Raw genomic sequence first — 11875 nt, forward strand, 5'->3', positions numbered from 1 at the left:
TTAAGCTCATAACTAAGCTCATAACCACTTTTGTACCTGTAATCTCTTGATCCTCCCAACCCACTTTTTTTGTTTCATTCTTTTTTCTGTTTTATATCCTTATTTTATTCTGAAATTTACCAAAACGAAGAAAAATATCACTGTACTGTTATTATGTGAACTTAAACGCTTCATGTTATCATATATATCCTTGCAAACAATTATAACAAGTATATGCTGATATACAATATATATATATATATATATTCTTACATGCCGAATGAGGAATCAAACCCCTCACTAACAAGGTGAATATTCATCAGATAAAAAATAAAACAGTCTAGCCTTCTACATGATCACAACCACGACCGACACCCCCTCCCCCCGCCCCCAAACACACACATTTTTGTTAACCATGTAAACACAATTATCTTCCTTCCCATAATTTTGCACCCACAAACAGCAGAAACTTGAGAGATTTGCACAGCTTATAATCTACAAAATATGAGCAAGAACCCTAAGACTCTCTACATGGACAAAATCAACTATTATCAAATCAACACCAGTTACATTATCAAAGATGTAACGGGGTGTATTGAACAGAGTGTACTTGCAAGACAATAAGAACTCATAATGGACTCGCAACTCCACAACAAATTCATGCCAGTTCTGGAGGAGACCAATTTCCAGATTTGAAGTCTTTATAGAAGCTGGAGTTCCTCGAGACAACCCAAAACACTATAGCAAAAGACGAGATAATCTTAATTAGATGAGAGTAAGAGAACTGCACAGAGTGCAAATACATCTAAGGAAATAAACTCGTACCAGGAATCCCAGGAACTACACAACTCGGTTCCTTTAGAACATTATAAAGTGTTCTCTTCTCATTAAATTTAACCCATCTAGGAATATCCGCTGAAAAGAATGATTGAAAAAAAAAAACAAGAACAGAATTAGTCCATAAAACAATAGTGAAGGCTCAGAAAAAGATTGAACAAGGCCATTTACATTGAATCAAGGCAAAAAGGGGAGAAAAACCCAAGTGCATGCATCGAATGCACCATATTTTTCACAGAGCACGAGGTACATTTGAACCAAGACTGTAATATCTGCCACTAGATTAAGGTCGTTGAATGTAAAAGCTAGAACTGCACAAACATTCTACTTGTACATTTGGACCACGACTGTAATATCTACCTGCTGAAAAGTATGTCATTGTTTATATAACAAGTGAAATGAAACATCCTAGTTCCTTGAGATTCATATGAGGATATAATTCCACCCATAGACATATAAAGTCAGCAGTGGAATGCAAGTCATCATTTTTTTAAAACAAAAAGTTGCAAATCTATGTTGAAGAAAAGCTGAGACAACTGTGATGGTTTGAAAAAACCCTATTTTTTTATTTATACTCGAATAAACAAAAATGTGATGATCCAAATATTTCTAAAGAAAAAAAGAGATCAAACTGAACGATGGAAGTCCCTTTTATCACACCACCTAAGACGAGCACACATTAGAATCTGCTGTGTTTTGAATTAGACAATTAGTACAATGGATCTCTTGTTTCTGACACTAGGCAGAAAATCTCCTAGAGATTGCAATAATCTTGAAAGAGAAGCTTCCTCAAATTCTCATCTGTTGAAATATAGAGATGGGGGAGAGTACCTAGTGAAATGTTACCCTTGGTTGAACTCTGAGCAGAACCAATCTCCCCATTACCAGAGTCATCCACATGAGAAGCAGCTGTTCCTTCCAGCAGATACCGAAGAATATCCCGCTTGGATAAACAGACACCAGCACAAGCCTGCGCAATCACAATCTCAGAACAGAGAAGCATATTACAGCCACATGAACTGGTGGCACTAAACAGGAAAATGTTAAGAGCTTATTAACTGGAAACTAACAGATGATCCCTGATACACACTAAAACCCATTTAATCAATTACAATGGTTTCCAATAAAATTACACATTTGGCATGAAGAATTCAAGTTAAAACAGATATTAGACAAATATTGGATTATTCTTGGCCTCACCAGTCTACTACACGACCTTAAGTAACTAAAGTTAGGAGGATCAAAACATGTATCCATAGGGACCATAATAACCATCAAAAACCACCTTAACGATCTGCAGCTAGTCAGACAGTCTAACCTAACGGTAGAGCAAATGAATGAAGGATGAATATTAAATCTAGAACCCAGTTTTTACCCAATAAGTCAAGCAGATCATACACACATTCAGAAACTGCACAGTTGCTATCATTTGGACTAAAAAGTCTGTAGAAAATGGGAAAGTATGTATTACTCCCAGGAGACTATCATGAAGTCAGTAAAGTCCCAGATGGTCAACATCCACCAAAAAGCAAGCACAGGAAAAGAAAAAAATGAACAGTAACCCAGCATGACAGTTTTATGATGTGCAAATCATGCGAACATAAAGGTATGAAAATGATCTCTCATAGAATATTTTCCCTTGGATGGAGAATCGAAGACTACTTAACAATGGACAACAGCGTAAACAAAACAAATCCTCGTTTCTTGATCTTTTGGGGACACAAATGGAGTAAATAAGCAGTTTGTAAAACTAATCACGCTACCCTGATGAAATATTTCAAGTTCCAAAGGAGTTGGTGCCCCAGCCTCCAACATACCGCTACTACAAATCAAGTTCCTTCAGTCTAAATTAAATGTGATGGCTATATGTCCAATTTCATAAAAGAACTTTTCACAAGGCTTGCCATTCCCTCGTGAAGCACAATAGATCAAAAATTCTTGGGGGATGCACCTCTTAGACTGACATAAAGTAACGTCTTTTAATTTAGGTGTTCTGTCTTTTTTTAATGGAGATCTTCTCAGATGCCTACTTTTAATTTGACAATACAGAACCAAAAAGCAAGTTTTACCTGCACATATTTATTCAATTGACTTCAACTTTCAATTCTATTACACTATTAATTTTGTCAAGCCCAACCACAAAATTCAATTAACAACAATGTGAACGTCGTCTTATTTAGACTTCATTATACTGAGATTCTTTTTAAGTTGATGTGCCAGATTTTGAAAACACAGCAGTATGTTGGCCATCTATGTAGCGGAACACCATGTTCAATGGAGCCGAGTAGATAATCGCATTTAGATGATTCTCCGAATGACATGAAAAATGGAAAAAGTAAAAAGATTGCAATAATAAGACGATGTAACATTATATACCTCATAATACAACTCAACAGCATCACGGGTGTAAGCATTTTCTTTGTCCCATGGCAGAGGTGGACAACCTTCTGAAAACATGTGTGGAAGCTAAGGATGAACAAAATCCTTCAAGACAATGAAACAACAATAATTTGCTTTAGTTACATAAGAATGCTTAGTCAAGCTGGTGTTAGCGCAGAGGAAACCACAGATGGTTTAACAATTTGTGCTGTTTTTGTATCTATATTTAGGGGGTATAACAAAGGATATCATATCAAGATGAGCTGAAAACATGTCAGTCTCACAGAACTCCTCTATGAAGTCACTGGACATAATCTCTGGATACAGAAGGAGGACGGGCCAATGAAGAATATTATTCTTGTCTAATGTCGGCTTTTTTAGTCCAGTGAGTTCTTGATACATGGGGTTCCCAATCTTCAATCCTCTCGTCTCAAATGCAGAAACAAGGGCCTGTATAGTTCACATTAAGTGGTAAGAAGCTACCAGAATGAATAATTGTTATATGCAGATAAAAATATAGTTGTTGACCTTAGCAGAAAATACTGCTTTAGACACTTCAGCATCACGCCGTTCCTCTTTTGCTATCTCAATATCAATTTGCTTAGCAAGCTTCTTCAACTCTTCATTAGATGACGAGTGCTGAAGACCTTTCTCACAGAGCCCTTTTGCTTCAGGCAACAGATTCAGAGAAAATGATGCTTTCGCTGCCCTATAAAGAGCCTACAAAAAAAGTACAAGAAGATGTCACATACACCAAGAACATGCAGCACTTGCAGGAAACTAAGGCCTGTAATACGACACATGATGCATAGTAAGAAAAAGGCTACCTTAACATTACTTGGATTTAATTTGGTTGCATCTTCTGCATCTTGGAGTGCACGTCTATAATTCCCCAAGAGAAGATTGACATGAGCTCTGTTTGAATAGAGAATTGACTGCTCAGCATCACTTAAAGCATTCTGATTTATTGCCCTTGTATAGCAATCAATAGAATCTGAGTAATGCTTCTTTCCCATCTTGACATATTCATTGCCTTTTTCCTGTAATGTAGGAAGGATGGCCAACTTTTCGTTGTCTCATGATAATTTGGGAAACAAAGGTTCTGCATCCCTTATAATCAAGGAAAGCATAAAGATAGGAAAGGCAGACAGAAGCACAAAGGGTGATCTAAGCAGCAGACATCCAACAGGATGAAAATAACAGTTGTCATGAAGTGCATATAGCTGTCAAAGGAGGATATTGCTCATAACATTTCCAACATTATAAGCCAATATGGATTAGAGTTAAACTAGTGTATACACTTCCAGATTGTACAATCAACATGACCGTCACAGAAAAACATCATATTTAAACTGAGAACCCCGAAAAATGGACACGTACAGGAATGTTATGGTTTGTTGTTTTTGGAAAATTATGAGACAGAGGAAAAGAAAAGAAAGGGACATGGGAGGAGTGGAATAGTCAAGGTGCTTAAAAGCTTGTCTGAACAGCACTATTAACAAAATTAAAAAAGAAAAGGAAATGAGAGAAAGCAACTCAAAGGTTCTATTGGTAAGAGGCAACAAAAAGGTACTCTGCAATCTAAGATTTTTCCTCTGCCCATAGAAAGAAATACAACTTCTTTTAGTGACCCCATTTGTATCGAGGAAATAATGTGTACTATGTTCATTAAGATCAAATGGTACTGATTCACTTCTTCTGTACTATACTAAACAAAATGGTAAAACTCTTCTTTTTCAATCCTGTCTTCTTCTCTCTTTCTTTTTTTATGGTTTTTTTCTGGCTTCTCTTAATACAATGATAAGAGAAAACAAGCACTTTGCAGCTAAGGTCCACAAAGCTCAGGATCCTCTTCTTCAAAGCACCATTGATTTTCAAACTCATTTAATTCCACTCTGCTATAAGTTCAGTTGATCTGTGGTAATCATGGGCAGGAGTGGCCACTGGGATCAGAAGCAGATTTAGAATTTGAACTCAATGGGGTCCAATTTTTAAAGTTCTTAGCATTGAACCTATTATATTTTTAATATTATGGGTTCAGACCTTACTATTTATTTCAATTTTACTAAATATTTACACATAAAGTTACACTCCACATCAAAAGTACTTGGTTCAGATGAACCTGGTGTTATAAGTCTGGTAAAAAACTGCCGAGGTCTCAGGGTGCATTAGTTATTGAAAGTTTTCCATGAGAAAAATTTAAGCGACCATTTTTCCATGTGATAATTTTCAGTGTTTAGAGGTATAAAAGTAGGCCCAAATGATAATCGTTCAAGGTGGAGGTTTCTTTTTCTATGTGATCATTTTCAATGTTTAGAGGTATAAAAGTAGGCCCAAATGATAATCGTTCAACGTGGAGGCTTCTTTTTGGAGATATATTGGTGAAACATAAAAGTTGATAACAATATATGAATGTTGGTTCAAACAGGGGAGTAAGGTAGGATTATTTGCAACAAAAAGTGACTTTCTGATAGAAATATTTTAAACATTTTAACATAATCAACTAATCATACACTAGAAATGGTTTCAATGAGGAAACAATTTTCCATCATAACTGCACTATATCTCCCAACTATGAACAACCCCCTGAGCTTGCCTTAATTCTGCTCTTTTTGCTAATTAAAAGGATGGTTGGGAAGCTTGCCTCAATTCTGCTTTTAGTGATAACTAAAAGGATGGTTAGGAAGCTTGCCTCAATTCTGCTTCCGGGAGAATCTTCCATGACTAAAGATTTTTGTACCAACTACCAAGTTCATGACTTCAAAGCTCAAAATGAACAGACTTTTGTATGGGGTACAAATCCGTGCTTGGAAAACGGACAAACAAGACTACAAGGGATGGATGGATGAATTGGAACCAGAGACGTTGGTCCTTCTTGCCTCAGTTTGAGAAAATACTGGGATCATAGTCCCTGGTATGATTTGGAAAGATGTTGCCTTGGTACAACCAAAGCCGCTCTGTGACGGGGACACCTGCGGGATCTCTTTCCAGATGGAGTTCGCTCATTATGGCCCTCGGGCAGCCCAGTAGTTAGCCTCGAGTCCAGCGTCGGCATGTCCCCAATCAGCCTCAAGCCCAGAGTCAGAGCTCAACCACATGCTACTAAATAATCTTTTCAGAACTAGAATATAGTCTTTTCACACTATGGCATACGCCTGATATTCTGGCCTATAAAAAGAGCCCTCTCTGAATTAGGGGCGTAGTTGGTTCATCACTGGGTCGGTGGGGAAACCCGTTGGAAGGGGGGACGACCGGCCGAATTCACATCAGAAATCACCAACATGAACACAAAGAAATCTTGAATTGCTAACCTTTTTTTAACAAATTCTACTATTGTCTAGAATGACGACTTTCCCGGCAAACAACTTTGCGTACTATAATTGTAGAAAGGGTACGATGCAAGGCATTAAATTTGAACGCAAGAAAGTAACAAACCAATCTGATACAAGTTGCAATTTATAGAACTGCATAAACAGAACACAAAAACTAGAGTTTTCAAAGTAAAGCAGACCAGTATTCAAATAGGAACCTTAAGTTCAAAAGCGGTAGACTGTTTAAGAGCGGAGATAGCCTCAAAGTCAGCCAATTCTTTATCTGTTTTTGGTTCAGAACCCGCCTCCATCCATAACGCCATTCTTACGGCACCCAAAACTGAAGTGGAGACGCAGACTTCAAAACTGAGACAAACACCGGTGAGACTTCAGGCTCCGGTAGGACAATTGAATCCAACTTTCGACAACACTGTTAATAAACGGGCTTCTGTGGCCCTTGCAAAATTGACAAATAGCAATTTAATTAATTATATAATAACATTTTCATAATTACGTAATACAACAAGTTGTATTTTATATTTTTATAAATTATTGTTATAAAAATATAAATACAACTATTTTACTGCCCCTTAGTTAACTAATTTAAATATGAAAATATTACCTTTAATTAACTGTTAAGATTACAATCCCATTAAAACTTCATTAATCATGCAATTTTCGTTATTTGCTAACAACCCTATTCAAATTCAAAAAAACAGTTTCATACGTGTTCATTCTTAAAAAAAAAAATCAATACAAATTCAGTTTAATCTTCAATTTCGCTCAAATTGAACAATTAGATTCAAGTGTATTTTTTTCTATTCTAGATCAATTTTAGCAATAAGTTTCTTTTGATTCAACGATCAACTCTCCCTTCTTCTGGAAAAAATTTCTAAATTCAACTCTCTGTTGAAAATTCGTGTTTAAGTATTGCTGAAGGTATTCAATCAATTTTTTTTTGTGATTATACATATTTTTCGAAACATGTTTTTCATTTTGATCGTTTTTTGTATTGATCTAATTGTGTTGCTTTGTTGAAACTATTCACTTCGTCGTAAAATCATTTATGAATATTTTCTAAACACATTGCAATTTAAAGTTTATGCAATACAAATTGAACAACTAGGATGAAAACTAATCGAATTAAGTTTTTTCAAGCTGATCAAATTCTATTTTTTTGTAGTTTTTGCTTGTCGTAATTTGAGAGTATATCTGTAGTTTTTGCAGTAGTTTTATATATGTTTTAATTGTGGTCGAATATGCAATTTCTGTATTTGTTCATATTTAACGTTGAACACATACTTTTTCATTGTATTTAGCCTGAAGTAATTGACCGTTGGTTCTAAGTTTAGTGTATCAAATATTTTGTAAATGTATTTTTTATTGGTGTTGTTTGCTGATATGAACTGATACAATTTAGTTTTTTCCAGATGATGAATTTTTCTTTTTAAATTTTTGATGTGTTTGTATTTTAAGTTTAATAAATGTTGTATAAATGTATTTTTTATTGTAGTTGTTGGTTGTGTAACTTAGTACAATTTTATAACTGAACAATTGTGTTTTAATTTTTCTTTGAAAAAGTGTATGTTGTAAGATTTGAATTCTTACTAAAGATTATTGTTGGGGAATTTTTGGTTAAATCAGTTAGAAATGGGAAGCATACCAGTTCTCGTGACTCAGGAAGATGGACGTATAAAAAAACCCACAAAAAGTACGTCACTGATGCTATACTGTTGAGAACAACATCATCATTCATTGAGCTGCATGATGTTTTGACATCTCACTTAAATGTGGACTTAACTAGCAAACGTATTCTAGTGGAATATCAAATCACTGGTAATGCAAGGCAAATACAAATAAATAATGATATGGGTTTGAAGATATTTATTTTTTAGAAAAAGAGATACCAGACATGAATTGTCTTTCTTTGTATGTAAGCATTTTGGATAAAGTTGTAAGGAGCAGCTTTGCAAGTTCATCTGTATGGGTTGTTGAAAGAAGAGACGTCGTTAACATTATGCAATCAGTGGCAAATACATCTAACGAAGGAGTTTTGGTTGTTTCTAAAAATACAACAACCTTAGATGTATTTGAGATGGATACGGTTCAGGTGATTATATCAGACCCACATCACAAACATATTGAGGAAGACCAGGTTTACTTGAAGAAAAAGATTTTAAAGTCAGTCATGAAGGATTATACAATTAGGGAGAAATTTCAAATGCGAAGTGAAAGGTCAAGTAAGAAATGGTACGTACATTCTCTATATTTTGTTCATGTTTAAAATGAGTTTGAATATGTATTTTGATAGTATTAAAATATCTTGGATGCAGTTATACATTGGTTTTCAAATCAGGGAACTGTGATTTTTTATATCGTGCATCTGGTATGGGTGATTCTGGTATGTTTAGAATAAGACAATTCATAGCTCAACATATATGCCCGGTGAAGGACAAGGTCTATCCAAAGGCGCATGCTACTATTATGTTGATAGGTGGTCTTGTTAAACAAAAATTGAAAAACCACAAGCGAAAATACAGTGCAACCAAAATAAAAAATGACATGAAGGAAGATTTTGGTATGAATTTGACATACACTTTATGTTGGAGGGCCAAGGAAAGAGCGTTAGAAGAGTTGAGGGGCAAGCCATTAACATCTTACGAAAAATTACCATCCTACTTATATGTGTTGAACAATACCTATCCTGAGTCACATATACGAATGAAGAAGACGGATGAGAATGAGTTCTTGTATGTATTTATAACTCTCTGTGCATTCATTAAAGGATTCGATCATTGTAGACCTGTCGTAGTTGTTGATGGTAATCATCTGAGAGGAATGTGTAATGAAACATTTGTAATTGCATGTACGATGGATGGAGCAGGTTAATATCATTTTTTTTATATTTACATTGTACACTTGGTCATAAGTTTATATGTATTTCTGTACATAACTTTATGATATATACATATCTGTATAAAATACTTATATCTCTCAAGTTTCATGGATGAAAAAATGTATAAGTGATAATGTATGTTTGTGGTGCAGATTTACATGTTAGTATATGTAATTTATACTATGTATTTGGCAAAATATACAAGTAACGACCTAAAAATTTGATGAAATAGGTGAAATTTGTGATTTTGTGTGATTTGATTGTTTTACCCCTTTTCGTAGTTACATTATGATATTTTTGGGGTGTGGGAGTGATTGACATGATTTTTGATGCATTTTAGTATCATTTATGCAATATTGTGGTTTTTGATGGCTTCGAGAGTCTTATTTTGGATTTATTAGATATCTTTTGATCCGTGCGATGGATGGCCAAACGAAATACGCCAGCAGCTCCGAAATATCGATTTTAGGCTAGGTAGACCTTTGGTTCGGGTCCGGGTGCACCCGAGCTCATTTCGACCTATTGGTTGAAAAGTTGAAAAATTGGAAATATGGGTGTGGGACCCATATTTGATCGAAACAACCTCGGATGGAAAATCTGACTTCTCCAGCAGATCCAGAATGTTGATTTTAGGGTGTTAGCATATTTGGTATGATTTTACGACTTTTAAATGTCATTTTGACCCTCGATTTAAAAAATTATAATTTTGGGTTTCAGGGTCAACTTTATGAAAATGATATTTTTTTGAAAGTCTTATATAGTTATCGCGTTTGAAAAGTCGAATTTAGTGTGGTTACATAGTTCGTTTGCATGTATCGGACTCCGAACGAATTTCGGGCACCCTGTCAAAGTCCAGAGTGGACTTTAACAAAAAAAACTGCACCTTTTTGATTCATTTTAATGCAGATTTTCTGCACTTATAAATAGTTTTGGGTGTACTATTCTCCATCTTGAGCCGAGGGTCTATCGAAAACAGCCTCTCTACTTCTTCGGATGTAGTGGTATGGACTGGGTACATCTTACCCTCCCTAGACCTCACTTTGTGGGAATACACTGGGCCTATTGTTGTTGTTGATAAATAGATTTTGGATCATTTTGCCCATTTTTCATCTTGCCTCTTAAGATTTAAACCCTAAATAGTTTGGGAGCTTAAAAGTGAAGCTTGGGAAGATAGATTAACATCTATTTCTTGGTTTTATTACGGATTTAAGATAAGAATTTACCTATTTTCTTAATAATTTCTTGATAAATTCCTTAAAACTCCAAAAATCTTAGGACATGATTTTAAATCAAAATTTCACTCTTTTCACTTGAATAATATTTTTATCTCATAATTACTAGTTTTTCATCAATTTCACCTTCAAAACAACTCCGATTCTTGATTTTAACCCGAATTTCAAAGATTTTACCCAGTAAAGCTCAAAAATATTTTTTCTTCGATTTGAACCCCGTTTTTGATTCGATTTAACTTGAGTTTTCAGTTGTAGATTCCTAAAAATATGGGGAACATGTTTTGAAGTAAAGTTATGATTTTGCCCTTCTTTTTCGGAAACCCATTTTGGGGGTCCGTTTTGACTCCGAATCAAAAGTAGTCAATATGAGTATCATTGGTTTTGTTTTGATGCGTAGATTTCATATTTGATATTTTAGTAGAGTTCGAGATTGTTCGTGAAAAGTAAGATCGCAGGTTCAAGTGTAGCGGACCGGTTTCGGCTTTCGAGATAGGTTATGACTTAACTCTTTCAGACTAGGCTAGGTAGTAAATAATAGTGCAAAATGTATGTTAAGGGTGGAAACTAATCATAAAAAATGGATATCTACGTGTTGTTCTCGTGTGGGGGCTTATATGTGATGTAATTATCGAAATTGAGATATTATGTGATATGTGTGACCGTGTGGGGTCCTATGTGATATTGATAGCCTTGAATACATATGAATAATTATGTTGTGTTGATAAAATTCTAATGTGGTACCATTGGTGTATTGTGATTATATTCATACTTTGTTAGCAAATGAGACATGTGAAAATTCATGGATGATACAAAAATAATGAGCGAATATTGACATATGTGGTTGCGAAAATGTAGCATTGTTGTTGGTTGTGGAAATATATCATGTGGTTATTTTTGGAAATATTCATTGTGATTGGTTGTGAGCATTACATCCTTATATCATACTCATTTATGAAACATTGGTACTACCCGTGGCAACATATGAGAAACACTGGCAACACTTTTTTAAGAAAATATCATAACACCTTATAAAACCCTTTTCGAGGGATATACCGGAAAGAAGATATGAGATATGTGAATTGTATATGGGTTGACGAGCCCCCATGGGTCCTACGTTGGAAAACTTTAGCTCTGTAGGTGTATACGGGGATTGTACGAAGATCTCGGAGGTTGTGAGATGACCTTGTGCATCATCATCATCATCATATACATTACACTTACTTTATTGTGTTTATGTTGTG

At 35.0% G+C, this 11875-nt stretch overlaps 1 protein-coding gene across 2 annotated transcripts; it reads right to left on the reverse strand.

The window, feature by feature from the left end:
• Nucleotides 1-200: 200 nt before the first annotated feature.
• Nucleotides 201-6965, reverse strand: LOC107842458 (tetratricopeptide repeat protein 4 homolog). Of its 2 annotated transcripts, none has more exons than XM_016686308.2 (8): nt 6725-6965; nt 4023-4235; nt 3724-3915; nt 3445-3645; nt 3193-3273; nt 1648-1786; nt 805-894; nt 201-717 (listed from the first exon to the last, which is right to left on the reverse strand). In XM_016686308.2, exons 1-8 carry the CDS (start codon nt 6827-6829, stop codon nt 638-640), a joined length of 1101 nt encoding a protein of 366 aa, XP_016541794.1. In that variant the 5' UTR covers nt 6830-6965; the 3' UTR covers nt 201-637. The 2 variants fall into 2 exon arrangements, with proteins under 2 accessions (XP_016541794.1, XP_047252877.1); XM_047396921.1 differs by having other exon boundaries at nt 4023-4259; nt 6725-6957.
• Between the last annotated feature and the right edge of the window lie 4910 nt (nt 6966-11875).

This window comes from Capsicum annuum, chromosome 9 (assembly GCF_002878395.1).
Source record: "Capsicum annuum cultivar UCD-10X-F1 chromosome 9, UCD10Xv1.1, whole genome shotgun sequence".
Lineage (NCBI taxonomy): Eukaryota > Viridiplantae > Streptophyta > Magnoliopsida > Solanales > Solanaceae > Capsicum > Capsicum annuum.

Coding starts and splice junctions, on each gene's coding strand:
- LOC107842458 (XM_047396921.1), bottom strand. CDS start 6,829: ATGGCGTTATGGATGGAGGCGGGTTCTGAACCAAAAACAGATAAAGAA. Junction 895..1,647: donor CAAGGGTAACATTTCACTAG/GTACTCTCCCCC, acceptor CATTCTTTTCAG/CGGATATTCCTAGATGGGTT. Junction 718..804: donor TGTAGTTCCTGGGATTCCTG/GTACGAGTTTAT, acceptor CTTTTGCTATAG/TGTTTTGGGTTGTCTCGAGG.